Here is a 19924-nt window from a genome sequence, read left to right on the forward strand (position 1 = left end):
TAATAGATAATCGCCCACTATTACGCCACCTCTCATCATTATCTTCAACACTATTTTTTTTATTATCAATAGCTTTTTACTGATATGATATGGTGCGATGAAAAGTCGAACCTTGAGTCGCGTTTAACGAGCGAATGGTGGTACAATCGGTATAATACGTATTAATACCATCTACTGAGTATAATGTCCAACGTCTATCATTCATCATCGTCGCGCAGTATTAAATCTAATTGTATCGTTTATTTGTTCATTGGTTTTTTCTTACTATAGAAACAATATAAACATCAATAATTTCTGTCATTAATTGTGATAACCCTCTCATGTCAATGAAGATTCTTATTATTGAACTCTTCAACCATTCCAACAACTGTCAAAAGAAATTTGAGGTTAGATCGATCGAATCCGCTATGACCATTCACTTCGTCTAACAATTTGGGACTGTAACATATATTTGTTTTCTGTTGTTAAACTCCAAATTTATTATTGTTAAGGCATTTACATGGGAATCTTTGACTTTTCAGAAGTCGTCTGGTAGTGTCTTATTAGAGTGTCAACTGCGTACAAAAACGAAAAGAGAACAAGAATTGGTGAAGTAGAACAACAACAACAACAACAACACAAGAATGAATTTATCCTTTGCGGGCTGTGGATTTTTGGGAATTTATCATGTTGGTGTTGCTGTATGTTTTAAAAAATATGCTCCGCATTTACTCTTAGATAAAATAAGTGGAGCTTCGGCTGGAGCGATGGCCGCCTGTTGTCTTCTTTGTGATTTACCCCTCGGTGAGTGAACTTGTGACCACTTGTTTTTTTCTTTATTTACCCACAGTGTCTGTATTGAGCAATGTTGTGATATCGTCACTAAATTCTCTTGCCATAAAGGCAGATTTTTCTTGTCTTTTTCTTGTTAACTTCCCTATGGAGATAATACAGACACACACGTGTCTCAGCAATACTAAATGCAAAATCAACATTATAAATTACATATTTATGTTGCGTACTCATTTGAGTGTCCATAGTTGCAATAAATGGGTCAAGCTTAGAAAGCACATGATATAGAGACCATATAAATAGAAACTAACATATTGATCAAAGTTCCTTATTTATGCGCCAGATATTGTCTTTGATAAGTATCTTCAATGATAGCAATGTATTCAACGACTGGTGTTTGACATATTAGCTCGGATTGTTGCAGGAACATTTACGAGCCATCTGTTGAAACTGGCGAAAGAAGCCAGAAAAAAAACTCTTGGGCCCTTTAGTCCTTCATTTAATGTCCAAACAATATTATTGGAAAGTTTGCAAAAGGTAAAATTTATAATTTACTTGAATACTAGGGATTCAACTAAGGATATTTTTAAAATTTTATTTGGGTCAGAGTGAAATCAAATTTTTATTTTTTTCCTGGGAAAACTATCAAATAGAGCTTCAAAACTAAATCTTTTTATTTTCATTCAAACAAGTCATCTAAGAGTTTTTATCACGCAATGATCACTAATATTATTTATTTCAGTATCTCCCAAATGATGCTCACATACGGGTGAGTGGCAAATTGCACATTTCATTGACACGAGTCTATGATGGAAAGAATGTAATTGTATCGCATTTCAATTCACGGGAAGATTTGTTGCAAGTAATATACACTTATATTTTATTGTTTCATAGAAAACGATAGTGGTGCAAGGTCAGTGTATGATTTCAGGCATTGCTGGCTAGTTCATTTGTTCCGTTATTTTCGGGACTTCTACCTCCAAGATTTCGTGGGATACGCTACATGGACGGAGGTTTCAGTGATAATTTACCGACATTGGATGAAAATACAATAACGATCAGTCCTTTCTGTGGTGAGAGTGACATTTGTCCGCGAGATATTTCATCACAATTGTTTCACGTGAATTTGTCCAACACAAGTATCGAATTGTCTCGTCAAAACATTTACAGATTTGCGAGAATACTTTTCCCACCTAATCCAGAGGTAATTGGCATATCAAAGAATGATAATTCATATAAACGAATCATTTCAGGAATAATTTTTCTACTTCTCCGCTGCAGATACTCTCTCACATGTGTAAACAAGGATTCGACGATGCGCTTCGATTTCTTCAGAGGAATAATCTGATAAATTGTACACGCTGTCTAGCTGTACAGTCAACTTTCGTCATTTCGGAAACTCTGGACGATAGTATGGAGTATGATCCCGAGTGTAAAGAGTGCAAAATTCATCGTCAGGTGAGTTTAAAAAGTCATTATGTTACGTACATAGACTTTTGCCATCTCTCAAGAATGTTTTTGTGCAATCGTCTCGTTTTTACTTGTTGTTTTTTTATCTGAGGGAAATGTGCGGCAAAATAAAATGACAGTAGTCATGAATAATTTGATGATGAAATTTCAAAATGACTTTTATTGATTTATATATTTTTTAGGAAGCATTAGTAGCCAATTTACCCGAAACCGTTATGACAATATTTCAAGATGCAATAGATTCTGCAAATAAAGGGATTATCAATTGGCTATTCAAGCACAAAAGCATCAAATTGCTATCATTTTTAAGTCTTCCTTACACCCTACCCCTAGAGGTCATCTGTGCAACTCTTAACAAGTATACAAATACAAATAGTATTATAAAATGTAAAGATATTGATAATTTTTTTTTTTTCATTAATCATACCTTTTCAGGATTTTGACCAACAGCCCTAAACTACACAATGAATTAATTGACGTGACAAAATATCTAACCGAGCAGATATGCCTCGTTGTTTCTAAAATGAAAATTTATAATATCAGAATGCCTCAAATGATAGATTGCCAGTTAAGAATAACTGGATATGATTCCAGTGAGTACCGATTGAAAATTATTGAAAATTTTTTAATTTGTTTCAATCGATTGATTTATTCTGCAGCTGTGGATAGAAGAAAATCCGTTGACGAGCTGAATGTAGCATTGAAGTACAATGAAATGTAAGGCAAATTATAGCTTAAATTTGCTCAATATGTTTGTCATTTTTGCGAACAAAATATTACCAATTGTAGGTTGTCGTGGCAAGAGGATCTTCACAAATCGAGTTGCGTAATAGATATAACTGAATTTTCTTCAATCGATGGGTCTTTTGACAATATTCTACAGATCACCTCTGACCAAGAAACACTGATGGCATATTATTACATGGACGACGAGAATAACAAAATTCAAAGGACGGAAATTTTTGATATTTCGGATAACTCAGTTGTTGATGCACATATTTCAAGTAAACAACGCCGACCATATGGCGATGAAATTCCCTGGGATGAACCTGCATGGCTTACGCAGCACAGCTTTACTGATGGTAAGTGAGTAGCAATTTATCCTTCCTACTTTCATTTTCATAAGTCAGAGTGGAAAATAATGATATAGCTGAGAGAGATTTATTTTTTAATGAATGAGTCAACTAATCTTCAACTTTGGTTTCTCATGAGCATATAAAAAATTTCAGAAAATGGAAGAATTTTCATAACAACCTTTTTTTTGTAGGAATGAATAGGGTTTATATAAAAGTCTTCATGAAAATTCCTCCATTAATTCCACACTTAGAGATATTAATTAAAAACCAAGACTAGAAATAAGTTGGTTCATCTCGTTTTATACTACTTCATTACAGAAATAAACAATGTATTGTCTGATTTATGCTCCTATTGTAATACAAAATTATCATTCTCATCAGTACCTCCAACGCTCCAAAAAATTAACAAAATTTCATTTTTCTAAATAAGATTTATTGTTGTTGACTGTCGTTCGATAGCTTCATTTCCCTCCACTCCGCTTCATTTTCCGTAAGTTATGAAAAATATCCTAAATTTATCAACAGCTAATGATTTTCACATAAATGAGACACCAATGGTCAGCGCACATTCGTATTCTCATTCCCACCCAGAAGAACAAAATGGAGAGAAAAAAATTAATGTCGACGCTCACTCCGACATGTCGATAGATGAATCCAATATATTCTCTGATCCAGAAAGCGAATGGACACCGTCCGTAACCACGACTAATGTCCCTTCACTGAGTACGAGTTCCACATCGGATTCAAGACCCGAGGTTGACCAACCGAACGAATAAATTCATCTCTCAAGTTTTTACAACATTTAATTATACAATTAATTGCGGCAATGATTAGAGGGTCAATAAACGAGAGAAGAAATGAAAAAAAAAAAAATTATAATTCAAGAAAACAAAAATGACAGTATTTTCTACTAGAATAAAATGAACCTTCCAGCTGCACAATTCCATCCATTTTACATATATCGTCATCCAGTTGGGTTAAATATTGGAGATAGGATGTTGAAGAATAATACTGCAGCAAGATAGACGACCATAAATCCAACAAAAAATTAAAATAGCACAAGTAGATTTGAGTATTACAATGAAATATGGAATTCGTTGATTTAATATTAATATATTTTCCGACTGCTCTTTTTTTGCAATAAATGTATTTGATGATGTATGAGTTCTCAGATATTCTTCATTTTTATCACGTCTCATGAAAGAGAGGCGCAGTCATCGATGTCCAAGTCATGGTAATTGGGAATTTGCATGTAAATTTTCTTAGTACGCATTTTTCTATTGTAATAAACTGAAAAATAAACTCGTTATAGACCATTAATAGCCTTTGCCTTATTTTCTTAATGTTATTACATTAAAAAATATGTATCAATATTTTTCATGGAAATTGTTCTTCTTAAGGAATTTTTCGGCTTAAAAAATCATGCAAAAGTTCAATGCAGTAGCTTATTTGACATTATTTAAAAAAAAAATGCAATTCTCGATGCGACCAATTTAGTTGAGACACAAAATTTTTAGTTTTTTATCTTGTTGTTAATGAGGCTTTATATAATAATAATAATAATAATAATAATAATAATAATAATTCCAATGATTTATTCATTTTTAATTTGTTGTAATTTTTTAATCTTTCATATAAAACGAATCATTAATATAGAATATATAATAATTATATAATATCGTAAGTACGTACGATATGGTGGTGAATGCGTACAATAATTTAAACTTTCCGTTGCAGATCTAATAATAATGCTCTCTATTCTACAATATAATACTCGCAATTCCATACGTTATCTTCATTTTTTTCCATTCAATTTAAATGTCATAAGATAATACAACGCGAATGAACGAGGGTTTACCATAAATTTCTTAATTAAGCATTGGTGGGTCAGAGAAAAATGGATTATCATCATCCTATAATGATGAGACATTAAGGGGGGCGCGAGTGAATGATTGAAATGAGATTAAACCATCTTTCGGAATAAAGAGAATAAAAGAACTTCGGGAAGCTCACAGAGACTCGTCAGTAGACGGTGGTACAGCACCTCTAGATTGAATTTGACTTCGATTGGGTGAATTACTAGCAGCGACTACTGTTGCTTTTTGTTGAGCAACCAAACACTGTTGAAGTTGCTGAAGCTGGTGAAAAAAAGTTGTGATAAATATACATGAGATGAATGCATTAACTATTGACCCTAACCGTTTTGGAAATCAATGTTTTTTGTTTTGCACTTTTACACCATAGTTTCAATTCTTTGCATAACAAATTTTTTTGAAAAATAAATATACAAGTTAGTCAGGACAATTTATAAAATTTGAAGGTTTCAATTTTGATTTTTGAAAATCCATTGTTATGTGCATTTAGAAGTTGAAAGAATAAAACAATCAATCAAATTATCTCAGGTATAGTAGAGACTGTTAAATTTTGCTATTCAATGAATGAAAATTGGATGAAAAAGATGTGAAGAAAATAACATGTTGAAAATAGCCTACAGAGAAAAGGTAATAAGAAAAAAAACAGAAGGGAAAATAATTTCTCAACCTCCTCCCTTCTCGTCGTAGAACAAAAAAAATACTCTCGATTTCCAAGGGAATGATGGTCAGTATTCATCTATGTTGACACGGCATAGCTCAGTTATAGATATGCAGCTATTGAAACTTACTTGTTGCTGTGATAAGCTGGTCACACCTATTCCTTGAGTCTGGGAAGTAATTTGACCAGTTGCGCCACTCCTGGCATGCAATGATTTTGTCAAAAGTGTGTGTTTGTTACCAGGTACTGCTTGGGAAGACGGTGTTGCTTGTATTGCTTGATTTGCTTGCGTTGCCATTAGCAGTGGCTTTGTTGTAGCTTGAAAAAATATGAAAATTTATCTTATCAATCATGATATGATAACAACGAATATTCAATTGAATTGATGCACTCCAGGACTTACCCATTATCGGTGTTAATACTTGTTTATTACCAGACAAGATGAGCTGACTTGCGGTAACTGTTTTTGCAACAGTGACAAGCTGATTAGGCAGAACAGTGGATGTGACTTGGTTCGGTTGGGCTTTGCGGGTTAATTGGTTGAGCCGTGGTCGATGTGAACCGACGAGTTGTATTGCCTGTCCACTCTTCTTTGTATCGTTATTAAGGGTAATAATAAAAACAAATATTTATATGAATGTTGTTAATCAATAGGTCTGTTAAAAAATCAATAGCAAAGGGGTTGTTGGAGTTGAGTGAATTTCAGTGCTCCATCATTATCGAGTGATTATTTCTCTTGCAAAATTACAACTGTATACGTAAAATGACTAATAGTTATATGTGTAAGTAAAAGTGCAGGGAAAACATCAGACCAGATAATTATTTCAAGTGTTTGTATTCCTAATTGCAAAATGCGGTTACTTTTGTAAGCGCATTCTTCTTCTATAACTCTGTACAATATTCTCTGCCTTTGCCCCTTCTATTATCACCCCCCACCCCCCTCTCCCCATCAGGCCTTTTGTTGCATGAAAAGATTTATATCTTGATAAAAATATCCATGTAGGCCTTCAAATTTGCAGATACACACCGATAATTGAACAAAAAGTTGAATTGGACCGATTGATCGTTTTATGGATAAATTATTTATATATTGTTTATTTATGTATGTTGAATAACTACCTGAGAAAGAGCCACTGTGTTGGTAGTTCGTATGCTTTGAGTTTGCTGTGCCAAACTCTTCACGCTTGACGGGATGATCTGAGCAATTGGTAGGGATAGGTGAGTATTAGCAGGGTTAGCTATTACCACCGTTGGAGTGGTTCCAGCGACTGTTGTTGTCACAACTGTTGCACCAATCATCTATAATCACAATGTCAATGATAATAATAACAAAATTAATTGTTCAATGAGAACCGCATTAATTATTAACTATTAAATGAGAAAATTGAAAAAAATCTTACACTTGATACAGTTGTACAGATATTGCTACCAGACGATATAGGTAAGGATACAATGACTCCAGTAGGAGTGACTGAGGCAGTTGCAGCGGAGACATTCAATGGCATTGTAATGGATTGTGATAAACCAGGAAAGGAGACCTAGAATTGTTGAATAGATTTGTCTAGATTTTTTACTCAGTAATTATATAATTGAACGATGATGTAAAAAAACTTCACCTGAACATTTTGTAAACCATTAATGGAGCCAGGTAAATTAGCAAGATTAACTCCCTGAAGACTGACGTTGGTCGGTGAAGGACTTGTCATGGGACTGGCCGGTTGCTGGTTTCCATGATTTGAAGAGGCTGTTAGCCTTTCTAAAAGTGTTGATGCAGTATTTATGCCAGGTATGGGATTGTCTGCCGATGGTGTACCAGCGAGAAGTGCCGAGAGTCCTGGCATTGAGAGCCCAAGAGTGGAGGTATTGTCCTGTACTCGTGCTAGTCGAACTGCTGTTGCTTTGACTGACTGCTGTTTACCAGTCAATTGACTCGTTAATGCTGAGCTAAAACTTACTCTGACTTGGCCTGTCGTATTGGGAACAGTGATGACATTTCCATGTCCAATAACCCTTGGTGGAATAGATGCATTCAGGGAAATCCGTCGTGTCCCTGAATTTTTCTGCTGAAGTGAATTAGCAGGACTACTGTTCAGCAGACTTAAAATAGCAGCATTGTTGGTTTTCGTCGGGGCTGGTTGTGCTTGTTGTTGAGTTTGAGTCGGCGATTGTGACTGCGATGGGGGTTGCGGCGTTGGTACAGGTGTTGGAGGTGGAGGTGGTGCTGGCGGTGGTTGTGATTGTTGTTGTGATGTTTGATTAGCATTAGCCAATGCTGCGGCTGCTGCTGCGGCTGCTGCTGCTGCTGCATTAGCCGCAGCCTGCTGTTGAAACTGCTGAGCCGAGTTCATAAGTGAAGTAACGAGGGCACTGATCGCCGGATTGGTTGAATGTTTTTTGAATGTTATTTCCGACTGATTTATAGGGTCCGAGGAGGTAATTGTATTTTGAGCTGTAGCTTGTAGTTGGGCTTGTAAAACAGGTACATGAGTAGACTGAGAGATATTATTAATGATCGGTGGACAAGTTTTTTGTTGTAAAACGAGAATACTGGACGCCGCATTGATGGAATTAATACCAGTTGGTGAATCGGAAGGGAGTGATGCGAATGACTGTGAGGGGGCCGAAACTGTGGATATTGATACAGAAGGATTAATAATCGTTGTGGTACACGTGGCATCAGCAGCTGCTCCCAAAGCACTGGCTAGACCATTGACTGACATGGACTGAACAACAGTCTCATTAGATTTAAGTGCTTGTAATGGTTGTTGTGAAGATATTGATGAATTATTAATGCTCTCATTTTGACAATTTACTGAAGATGAAGATGATGGCCGTTCAGGAGGGAGAGGTACTTTGGTTAATAGAGTAGTGGCATTGTTAAGAGCAATTTGATTTTGCGCTCTCGAGAGTATTTGCTGCTGAAATTGCTGAGCAATTGCCAACTGTTGAGCCTGCTGCTGTTGAGCCCGTTGCATTCCTGGTGTACATGTGACACGTGGTGCCTGACCAGGTACCACGTGCTTTATTCTAACATTTTTTCTACCCTCTTCGGTGAATATTTCGGTAAACTGTTGCATATAATGATTAGCTTGAACACGTGTGCCGAGGGTGAATCTGCAGGAGGAGCCATTTCGTTCACCCTCGCGATAATCTCGATCCACATACAATTCCCCGAGATATTCAGAATTCGATGGCCTCTGAAGAATAGATAATTTAATATGATAAATGCGCCCTTGGCCTCGTTCAGTCTCAAGTATATATTCCTCAATTAATTGGGCCAAACAGTCTTTAGTTTCCCGAGGTCTCTCATACGCTTTAGCATAATTCAGAACATCAACTGGTGTAATTGGAGGTAAAAGCGGTGGATTCAGTAGTGAAGGTGGTGGACAGGCAGTGATTAACGATAAACATTGCCCTCCTAATCCTCCCTGGCCTCCTTGAATCCTCTTGGCACGTACACGCTCCTGGAGCTGTTGTATTGTGACATGTCCACTGCCACTGAATAAATTGATGTTATTATTGCTATTGTTACTACTACTGTTCATTGAATTTCTACTGGTGCTGTCGTCATCATCATTATTATTACTATTTTTATTGACGTTATTTTTATAAGTGTTGGCTATGTTGTTCAATGCAATACTCTCAATAACCGATTCACTAGTGATATTAAACTCAGACACCTGCAACAATTGCTCCAATTTTCTTTTTCTATTGACTGTCACTTGAGAATATTTTTTCGCTTGACGCACTAACTGATTATCAGTGAGTAGTGATCTGTTATGACGCAGTCGTGTCGATGCCAGTGCCCCAACTGGATTTGGATCTAGACAAAGTGGGCCCTGTGTTGCCGCTATTAAACGTGATTCTAATATAAGGCGCTCCTCGTGACTCCATTCACCATCATTGGTTAATGCAGAAACATCAGATAATACACTCTGTGTTGTTGGCTTCAGTAAGACGTGATATATTTCCGGCTTATTGTGAGAGAATCCTTTGCGATAATCTCGCACTTCAGCTATTATACAACCATCATAAAATAAATGTGAATGACTGGGCTCCAGTTGTTCAGCGAGAACTGCTGGTAACTGACCATTATCGATGCATGACAAAAATTCACCCTGCTCGTAGCCCATTAACTGAGTCTCAGCGACTAATGAATTTTTATCAATTTTACTAGAACTCTTGGTGATTTTGTCATTATTTCTTATACCCAATGAGTAGCCCTTGTTACCGGCATAAAGATTAACAATTAATGTATGAAAGCCCTCACGTTCCACCAAACGTCCTAGTAAATCACACTCGTTCTCCAGATTACTGAGAATTGAGTCGGGTGTGGCGTGGGGGACTTTTCTCAATTCCTCTAGATATAATCTAGTTAATTTTGACTGAATGCTGTGAGAATGACAGTTTCCTGTTAAACTTTGGCCACCGTCAAACCTTGACTCCTGGGACTCTCCATCTTTCCACTCCATTGTTGTGGAGAGAACGTTGTTTATCATATCTTGGGCCATTATGCAAGCTGTGTCTATCTCAGATAAGCCCTCTGAACTAATCATTGTTCTTTTATTCTTACTGCTTCCTCTATTAACTTGCCAATAATAGTACACCAATCATGTAATATCATAGTTTCACTACTATCCGTTATTACACTTTGAGTTCCCAAGCCTGCAACAATAATTATCATCATACACTCCACATTGTTAGTATTTTTAGTGCTGTATTTTATTATTACTAGTGCAAACGTAATTCTCTCTCTTTCTCTTTCTATATATATATATATATATATATATATATATATATATATATATATATATATATATATATATTTGTCAAAGGCCTTACAAATGGACAGTGAATTCATAGGCCAATGCTTTTCAAAACATAACCTTTAAACTTGGAGGTTATGTTTTGAAAAGCATTAGCATAGACACTGACTGATATTACATACATATTTTCTCGAAATGAAAATTAATGCACAATGCTTTATCAACAATTATTGAAATTATATATACAGTATAAGCGAAGAGATATTTAATCGGAGGATGTATACTGGTCAATGTAATGTTGTAGTTCTCATATCGAGATCATTTATGAAAATAATACTTGCCTAAATTTCATTTTTCTCTTCCATCACATGAAAAATTGTAAGAAAAAAAAATAAGCGTAATAAATAAGAAATATCCTTCTGGCCATGGCGACACAGATTACACAAATCTTCTAATGCCAATTCACATCACATACTAATATATTACATACAAAAATTCAACATGATGGTTTGTTGTACATAGTCGTGAATTTGTGTCAGCGATTTGTCAAATAAATACTACACTAGCGACGTTGTGGCCGCAAGTGGCGGCGCTCTGTTCCGTTTATATATAGTTGAGTGGATTATGAACTTGTCAAAAAGACAAGTATAATTTCTTATAATTTTTTATGTTGTTCATTTGATTTAAAAACTCCTTATTTTTCACTCAATTGAATTTTATGATCATTATGATAATATGTAGCTTTCACGAAAAAATTTAATTGAAAAATCTAGCAAATTTTTTGGAGAATTGCTAAACAAAATGCTTGAGAAAAAATATTTTTATGAATATTTTTATACTGAAAAATTGATTTCTATAATAGCATTGCATTTCATTCACTTTCATTCATCAACATATCATTGTCAGGATATAGTATAACTTCTGGGGTTTTTAAGCATTCAAATTGAAATGTTATAATTATTTCTTCACCTTTCAATAATGTCAATCTAAATAATTTTTTGATTGTTTGAAACGATGAAAAAATATGTTGTTTTAATAACTCTATTATTGCTGGACGAGAATGACCTGTTGGATATCATCATCAGTCAGAAATAATCTGTACAACAATTAAAAATCAATCATTCGGACACAGTATTTTGAAATATCAAAATAGTGTTTATGAAAATGACTTTTATCAATGCTAATCGTATGGCATTATCGATCGATATGAAAATAGGCACATGTTCCACTTTCAAAATGGATCCAAGGAGTTGCCTGTTTCACATTTCACACTAAGAGATTTAATTTCCTAATACGTGAGGGAAATTTATTATGACAAATGCGGGTATGGTGACATGTGTCCCAGGTGTGGCCATGCACGTACATGTAGATATACGTATTTAGAGTAGGGACTGGGGCCATATTAGATATCATTGGTGACTCTGCTAAGATATCCAACAACAGTACATTGTGGGTAAATGGGAACAATGGATGTCTTCTTCAATCTGAGTTTCGAGTGTCCGTAGGGAGTATATCAAAAGGTACTACCGCCTTTCTCTAAGTACAGTTGAAAATACGTTAGCCAGGGAGACTTTCCACATTAAGTGAATCTTGAAGAACACCGGGTTTGTTCGATTCATTCGGCAAATCATGGTACGTGGGAGACACTTTGAGTGTAACATTATGATTATTCTTATTCAAACAGTTGGCTTTTCGTTGGCAACTGGAATGAGTGTAGAATTGACGAGAGGCCTATTCCTGCCATTAACGAGTGAGTAATTAGAGTCATACATGAGAAGAAATATAAATTGATGAAGAAAAGGATGGATAAAAATTGAATCGTCGAACAAAATTTTGTATGGAATTTTTTAATGAAGTTAAGGAAAAATTTTCATGTTTAGAGACATGTGCGCTGAGGAAGAAAGGATATAATTTGTAAAATTAGCCTTTTTTCTCACTGTTTAGAGGAGAGTCTTTTGATGATATTTTTCAAATTATATTTTACAACTTTTTATGGAAAATATTTTCTCTTGAATCTATTTTAAAGAATCTTTTTGTGAGCGACTTAGTCAATCTACAGGATAATTATCGATAATTTTTCTAAACATGCCTGAAAACCTTTTTCAACAGACAAAATTTGTTCTATGTGGCGAGTAAAAATAGACGTTTATTACTCTATTTAATTTGATTTACGGTGATTGCGCGCATGTAGGCATTTGTGAGTGTGTGTGTGCGTGTGTGTGTACGCGCGTTGTCTGTGTTCTGGTACGAGCGGGTGCAAAAGAGTTGAACCATTTTTCTAGGGTCTCAGTATAGCAGAGTACTGAGAAGGAAGAGTCCTTCATGAAGAGACAGAATATATAGTCATACTTAAGATATTGCAACAAGCGCCGGCAGCTATTTTATAGAAATCGTTAAATTTTTTATTGGCTACATAGTCTACTATTAAGTGAACTTAAATTCATTCCCTCTGGAATGTATAAGTGAGTTATTGCATAAGTTAAGGTAGATTCGGTTAGCTGGACGACGTTAAATGCTAATGTTAATTCGTCGGATGATAGTAGACACTTGTCAATATAACAATGGACACGCAGTGAGTGATTCGTCTCGAGATAGTAACGTGTTTTTGAAAACTTAAATAACAAGGATGGTGAATGATACTTGGTCGGGGCCGCAATGATTTAAATGTTTGGAGTACGTGAGAGTTTAATAAGAATACCGAAAAGCAAACGTAATAATTGACTAATGGGCTGCATCAGTGTTGCTATTACGTTATTTTTTATGCACAATATCGTTACGAATTTATGTTCACCGGTTTCGATTACGTTTCAACATGTGTATCCATGCGCCAATCGGAATCATCATCCTCGTATGTTTATTCGTGCCTCATCAGATTGCTCATAGAATAATTTATAATCATTATGTACACATTTTCTCTAGTAATATATTTTTTTTAGAATTAATGATGGCGGCTTGCGTTTATGACAAGGACTGCATTGAGAATGCCTACTGCTGGAATCATGAGACGTGTCGCTGTATGCAGGGATATTTGGTCAATAGAAATGACACTGCCATGGAATGCTTGAGAAGTGAGTTTAGAGGGAGTATTGTAAAACAAGGGCTTTGTAGAATTTGTATCTCACGATGTGTGAGTTTCTTTTTTCACGGTGCGCATAACGGGCTTTCTCAAGCGTATCAATGACTGCGGGAAGTTGAAGTCACGATTACGATCCCTTGGTTGCGTTCTAGTGTAAATAGATGCGTTTTTTGTCAGGCTAGATTCAATACATCTAAGAACACAATTGTTATATTTGTCGTACGTCCGGATTATATATATATACATATATATATATATATATATATATATAAATTGTTTTTTGTTTTCAAATAAATTTTACGTCATCAGTCGCTTCGGAAATGGGTGATCCATGCACCACTGAGATGCAGTGCCATGTGACCTTCACGGCTCAGGCAGAATGCCGGAACAATACATGCACCTGCAGTGAGGGATCTCACTACGAACCTGAATCGAAAAGATGTTATGAGTCTATAGGTGGGTTGAAAGGCACATGGAGAGAAAAAAGAAATAAAAATTGATAACTAGAAAATGTGAAGATGAGTTGATTTAACTCGTTGTATTGCTTGATTAAATAATATATTTGTAACAAATGCTTTCACGATGAGGGAGTGGAAATGATTAAATTTCATAAAGTATGACATATTTCGATAATTTTATAAATTATAGGAATCGGAGAAATGTGCCAGACTTCATACAACTGTCGTATAAGTGACAGTTCTCCAAGTTTTTGCGTTGATGGATTCTGCAGTTGCCCGCGGCAGCATCATCCCAGTGGAAAAGAATGCTTAAAAAGCGCTTGTTAGTAAACTCATAGATTCATTATCCTCACAACCATTATCATTGCCTATTGTATTTTATTCATGCCCAGTTCTAGGTGATCCGTGCACTATTGATGAAGAATGCCTGGATTTCCATTCTCATTGTTTAGGCACGTGCATTTGCAAAATAAATTATGTACTTTCCAGTGATGGAAAACGGTGTTTAAAAGCTGCTCAATCAATGGGCGATGCGTGTTCTGAGGACTCTCAATGCACCACATTCCTTAAAAATTCTAAATGTGGTAATGACAATACGTGTACGTGTTTGGTTAATTTGAAACGACAGGGACCAACATGTTTAAGAAAACTGAGTGAGCCATATTATTTTATCCTTCATTATTTGTTTTTTTTTTCTTTATTTTAAAGGGGGAAAAAATGGCATCTTTTATTCATTATTTTATTTATTTATCCATATATAACATAGGTTAGGCTCTTTATACATCGTTATAATGAGCACAGATATTTCTATATACTACAATAGTGAGATTTAAGCAGGAAACGTTAAAAACAAAGAATTTTTGCTTGAACTTTCATATTGACATCTTATAATTTTCCATGTTAAACCCCAAGAGTGAAAAAGATAGATAATTTCCATTGAATATTTCTCACCATATAGTGAATAGAATTGATTTACAAATTTTTGATGAAATATTCATGACCTTCACAGATCCCCATATGCTAGGAAATAAATGTATTAATCGGACTCAATGTATTGAGCCGACAATTCCTGAAACTGTTGTTGATGAAATGGAAGTGACTACCGTGGATTGTATAGATGGTAAGCAAAAGGTTGTACCTCTCTACTAAAGCGTTAGGTTGATTCCAGTGTGTTTATTTTTTTTTCTTCGTTTATTTTCTTTTCTCAGGAATGTGTTCATGTGCAGAGGGATATATTCATACAGAAACAACAGACGATTGTATAAGATTCAGTGAAAATGGTAACTATCTTACGATTTATGATAAATTTATGAAGAATTATTTGAAAAATATGGGGCCAGGATTGAAAGAAAAAAAAATTTTTAATCCTATCTAGGCACATCGAAAATGGGAAAAGGCGTATCAGTGCCAATCAACGTTTTCTTCCTAATCATCATTTACATGACTCATATGAGGTGAATGTATTATTATGAAGAATTATGAAACATAGAAAAAAATTATTTAAAAAATTGTTCCATTATGATAGTATGTACGTAACATTTTCATCGAATTGATATGTACCCTATATATTGAAATGTTTCTATTTACTTAATACCTTATAACCATTCTGACTTAATCATATCACTTGCTTTCTCTCCAATCATGTAAGTTGGTGCATTTGTATGCCCAGATATTAGTAAGGGTATTATACTCGCATCGACAACACGAAGTTTATTAATTCCATAAACTTTTAATTGTTCGTTAACAACACCACTTGCGTTTCGAGGTGCCATTTTGCATGTGCCAACGAAATGGCCCAGAGTTGTTGAAATTTGACGTGATACACAGGCCCAGTAATCGTCTGATTGAAATTCCAAATCTGTGCAGCCGGGAAAATGAATCGGCAAGAGGGTTGTGTTGTATTTGCGGAATGGGTGTGTAGATGCAACTTGAATAGCCTATTTTCATTAGGAAGAAGAAAAAAAAATACTTTTCAAATAAACGTTGAGTTATTTTTCTTATTAAACCTTACAATGGTTAGGAGACTTGTGAATACATGAAAGTATCTTCATGTGATAACTGTTCCCTCGTAGTATTAATTATTAATACTTTTATTAATTCAAAAGGTCATCTTTTTTCAATTACATTATAGACGCACAAAAATTTTTACATTCTAATTTTTTTGACCATAAAAAAAAAAGAATTTTGTGGACATCGGGACGATGTAAATATTGGAAATTTTAAATGAGAAAGAATTACAAGATGAAATTAAATTGAATTATCTCATGGAATCTGTCACGTATTCACGAATGTTGCAATTGGAGTGAAATATTGAGTAACAAATATGTGGTAATCCAGTAAAATTTGCTAGAATGACATGTGCTTAGAAATTGTTGGAAAACAATTGTTCATTGCGGATTGGGGAATATTAAAATTATTGTGGGAATTAAAAATATTTCTTTCTCTGCGGATATAAGAAAAATATAAAAGAGTCATTGTAAATGTAAAAAATACCTTTTTAATTCCCCGAATCATGGTTTTCAAATCATCATCATGCTCAAAGTAATTAGCCTCGAGAATCGGCGAATGGAAGGGATTTGCGCTCCTTAATTTGACGTAGCCGCGACTCTTAGGATGCAACAAAATAGGAACAATACTGAATCCATCCTGTCCTTGATAATGCCTGAATACTTTTTCATACCATTCGTCTGATAATCCGAATATACTACGCAGAGTACCGGAAGCATCTCCGGCCATAGATCCGATTCCAAAGACGAGTTCAATATCGGGTTCATTACTAATTGTACTATTAGCCAGGTATTTCTCATGATAATTATCATTTATTTTGGTATTAACAAATGCCAGAGCCTCGGCACCTGCAGGCACAGTGAAAGGACCAGTTCCCTTGAGCAAATAATCAAAGGTATTTTTATAATTACTGGCGATTCTTGGTTCAACGATTGTTACGGTATCATTAACGATAAAAGTGAGTGCTGCCATACTGACGTGATCCTGTAGATTATGGCCTACTGGAAGATCTTCTAGTATGTTAATATTGAAAGCATCGAGATGGAGTTTTGGTCCGATACCAGAGAGCATTAGCAGTTGAGGAGAATTAATGCTCCCTGCACTCAGAATGACTTCTTTTCTGGCTTGGACGATATACTTTTTGGAATTTCTAATATACTCGACTCCTGTAGCGGTTTTAGTGACTGGGTTGATGATTATTTTTGTGACCCTCGAATATTCTGAGAGATGAAAATTTCTCCGATGTCTGATGGGTTTTATAAATGCTTTTGAAGCACTCACACGGCGGCCATTTCTCGTATTTGTTTTGCTGCTGGTGAAGCCGATTGAATCACCATCGTTGGAGTCTTTTATTCTGTAAGACAATTCTTTGCCGGCGGCGAAAAATGTGTCGCGCAGTGGAGATTGCCAAGATGCTGTTGTTACATCTAAATATCCAGTTGTTCCGTAAAGTGATGGATTAATATGGTGATGGTCGGTTTGTGAGGCGGGGAAATGAGCCCTTTCTGATTTGATGAAATAGGGAAGTACTTGATCGTAACTCCAATGGGCATTGCCATCAGCTGCCCATTGATCGAAATCTCCTTTAGAGCCTCGCGAGTATATCATGAAATTTATAACTGATGTTCCACCAACGGCTTTGCCTCTTGGCCAATTGCAACGGCCGTCTATCATAGATAGACAATATCCACCACTGCCATCACTATTCTTTGGCCTCGGTTCAGTTCTGTAGCCCCAGTTATAAGAGGTAATGTGCATGAGTGGGGCCAAAAGTGGCACATCAGTCAAAAAAATCTCCTCACCACCAGCCTCAAGGAGTAAAATATTCCAATGGGTTATTTCTGATAATCGATTAGCAACGACGCATCCTCCGGAACCTGCACCGATTATTATAAAATCGTATGAATATTTTTCATTCGTTTCGCCATAAAAATCCAATAGTGCGTTGTCCGAGGGAGAGTCGTGGAAATATTCATATATGGTTTCAACAATATTTGTGAGAATTGAGGCATGTGTTAAGTCCGTACGTACCCAAAGGAGAAGCAACAGAAATTTAATATATTTCAGTAGCATTTTTTCACCTAATAAATAAGAGGTAGGGAAAAAAATGAAATTAATATTTTATGAGTAAAAAATGAGTAAGTAAATTTGTTTACATACCTGTAGAGGATATTTTGTTGTTTTTTTTTTTTTGGTTTTCATGAATGGGAGAGAACAATCTGAAAGTTGGTATCAGTTTTTAATTTTCGTATTTACTGAGCACGCTTCACCTTCTTCGCACAGATATTTTAATTGAAGGAAATTAATGCAAATGGTTTTTCTTTCAATTATCAAATGAATTAGTTACACCGTTATACATTGTCACACCTAGATTGGAAAATCCTTGATTTGAATTATGGGTTTTATAATGCGGCTATCGGATTATTGACTGAATTGGTAACGTATAAGCTGAAAAAGGCTTGAGTATTGCTCACTTGACCGCCCAATCCGAAATCATGACCAAATAATATACATGATCGCGTCCCGTTAATTAACTTTCATATAGTTTAGGCTGGGATTAATGGAGCAAACGAGTATCTCAAATTCAATAGAAATTTCACTTTTTAAAATATCATTATAATTTTTCATTGATAGGAGCGGGAATTTATTGACAAAATGAAATGTAAAGTGATTTGATAGTTTTGGGAATAATTAAATATATTTCTCATATAATAATTGAAAATGATATATGATATATGAGCTTTTATAGTTGTAATGTTTTATGAAATGAAATGAATTATCAAAAGTGTAAATAAGTTTATTACCAGATTCGTCATTCACTCACAGCATTAAGAGACACTGAATAGTTGAATTGAAAATTAATTTTAAGCAATAAAAGAAGTACTTTGAATTGTTGGTTATGAAAAAAGAAGGTAGAATCTGAGAATTTCGATGGATTTACAAGTGGCTATCAGTAAGCACACTGTAAATGATTTTCTGTGAACGTAACGAGATACCCTGTTAAGGAAAAAGTTGGAATCAATGGTGGTACAACAAGGTTAACCAGTCGCTGCTTTTAAACTGCAACAAGGTCTTTTGTGATTCAATATTATAATATATTCTCTTATTTTGCAACATCCCTTGATTTCATTTATATGTATGTTTAATTTGTAGACATTGATTCAAAGTGGAACAGAGGTCACCATTCCGGGTAACTGGCTGGCTGGCTGGCTTATTTACTACTTGAAGGATTTCAAGTAATAGAGATATTGTCATAAAAGAATCCATAGTTTAAAATGTAACTATGGCTTACTCAATATTTAATACTAACAAGAGTAACTGCTGCAACTTGATGAATTTTTTAAAATTACTTGGTGGGAAAAAAAAATTTTTTTTTCACGGATTTACGCATCGTAGGGCTGGGCTGAACTTCAGGGGACTCTGAAGTACTGGAGTCCTCTGACCAGTTTACATCAATGTTTATTCTAATAACTTGAAATATAAATAAAATATTGGGTTTTCATATGTCAAGAATTAATATTAGTAATATTTCATTTTTCCCATCACTTTTTTCATAAAATTGATTAATTGCAGTTATTGAATTGAATAAGACAGTAACGGAATTTAAAATGATCCGCCAAGGAAAAAGTCCCTAGCCGTGCGAAGGGTGGGGAAAGCGCTAGTGAATTTCATGCGCAGCTTCCTCGCGCAGCTACTGTTACTAGGCGGGCGCGCGCGCACAGGCCTGACTGGGCTACGTGGCGTCAGTATGCCCTGAGATGGCGGCTG

At 35.2% G+C, this 19924-nt stretch overlaps 4 protein-coding genes across 8 annotated transcripts; 2 read left to right on the forward strand and 2 right to left on the reverse strand.

The window, feature by feature from the left end:
* The first annotated feature begins 156 nt into the window (after nucleotides 1-156).
* On the forward strand, nucleotides 157-4190 carry LOC135163853 (1-acylglycerol-3-phosphate O-acyltransferase Pnpla3-like). Of its 2 annotated transcripts, none has more exons than XM_064123718.1 (11): nucleotides 157-440; nucleotides 522-783; nucleotides 1196-1308; nucleotides 1514-1540; nucleotides 1703-1975; nucleotides 2053-2229; nucleotides 2424-2599; nucleotides 2677-2834; nucleotides 2901-2958; nucleotides 3031-3323; nucleotides 3843-4190. In XM_064123718.1, the coding sequence occupies exons 2-11, from the start codon at nucleotides 624-626 to the stop codon at nucleotides 4091-4093; spliced, it is 1686 nt and encodes a 561-aa protein (XP_063979788.1). In that variant the 5' UTR covers nucleotides 157-440; nucleotides 522-623; the 3' UTR covers nucleotides 4094-4190. The 2 variants fall into 2 exon arrangements, with proteins under 2 accessions (XP_063979788.1, XP_063979787.1); XM_064123717.1 differs by having other exon boundaries at nucleotides 158-440; nucleotides 1514-1633.
* A 699-nt stretch (nucleotides 4191-4889) lies between these two features.
* Nucleotides 4890-11169, reverse strand: LOC135163830 (uncharacterized). Of its 2 annotated transcripts, none has more exons than XM_064123669.1 (7): nucleotides 10957-11169; nucleotides 7466-10514; nucleotides 7250-7387; nucleotides 6969-7148; nucleotides 6253-6436; nucleotides 5980-6167; nucleotides 4890-5455 (listed from the first exon to the last, which is right to left on the reverse strand). In XM_064123669.1, the coding sequence occupies exons 2-7, from the start codon at nucleotides 10403-10405 to the stop codon at nucleotides 5327-5329; spliced, it is 3759 nt and encodes a 1252-aa protein (XP_063979739.1). In that variant the 5' UTR covers nucleotides 10406-10514; nucleotides 10957-11169; the 3' UTR covers nucleotides 4890-5326. The 2 variants fall into 2 exon arrangements, with proteins under 2 accessions (XP_063979739.1, XP_063979738.1); XM_064123668.1 differs by having other exon boundaries at nucleotides 6253-6439; nucleotides 10957-11168.
* An 857-nt stretch (nucleotides 11170-12026) lies between these two features.
* On the forward strand, nucleotides 12027-15524 carry LOC135163979 (prion-like-(Q/N-rich) domain-bearing protein 25). The gene is made up of 8 exons (XM_064123886.1): nucleotides 12027-12135; nucleotides 12300-12365; nucleotides 13552-13683; nucleotides 14001-14147; nucleotides 14340-14471; nucleotides 14542-14802; nucleotides 15159-15269; nucleotides 15358-15524. The coding sequence occupies exons 2-8, from the start codon at nucleotides 12323-12325 to the stop codon at nucleotides 15522-15524; spliced, it is 993 nt and encodes a 330-aa protein (XP_063979956.1). The 5' UTR covers nucleotides 12027-12135; nucleotides 12300-12322.
* LOC135163847 (glucose dehydrogenase [FAD, quinone]-like) lies at nucleotides 15502-19126 on the reverse strand. Of its 3 annotated transcripts, XM_064123711.1 has the most exons (5): nucleotides 18961-19118; nucleotides 18317-18375; nucleotides 18188-18237; nucleotides 16643-18033; nucleotides 15502-16086 (listed from the first exon to the last, which is right to left on the reverse strand). In XM_064123711.1, exons 4-5 carry the CDS (start codon nucleotides 17912-17914, stop codon nucleotides 15745-15747), a joined length of 1614 nt encoding a protein of 537 aa, XP_063979781.1. In that variant the 5' UTR covers nucleotides 17915-18033; nucleotides 18188-18237; nucleotides 18317-18375; nucleotides 18961-19118; the 3' UTR covers nucleotides 15502-15744. The 3 variants fall into 3 exon arrangements, with proteins under 3 accessions (XP_063979781.1, XP_063979779.1, XP_063979780.1); XM_064123709.1 differs by having other exon boundaries at nucleotides 16643-18237; nucleotides 18981-19126; XM_064123710.1 differs by having other exon boundaries at nucleotides 16643-18237; nucleotides 18961-19119.
* Nucleotides 19127-19924: the final 798 nt, after the last annotated feature.

This window comes from Diachasmimorpha longicaudata, chromosome 6 (assembly GCF_034640455.1).
Source record: "Diachasmimorpha longicaudata isolate KC_UGA_2023 chromosome 6, iyDiaLong2, whole genome shotgun sequence".
Taxonomy (NCBI): domain Eukaryota; kingdom Metazoa; phylum Arthropoda; class Insecta; order Hymenoptera; family Braconidae; genus Diachasmimorpha; species Diachasmimorpha longicaudata.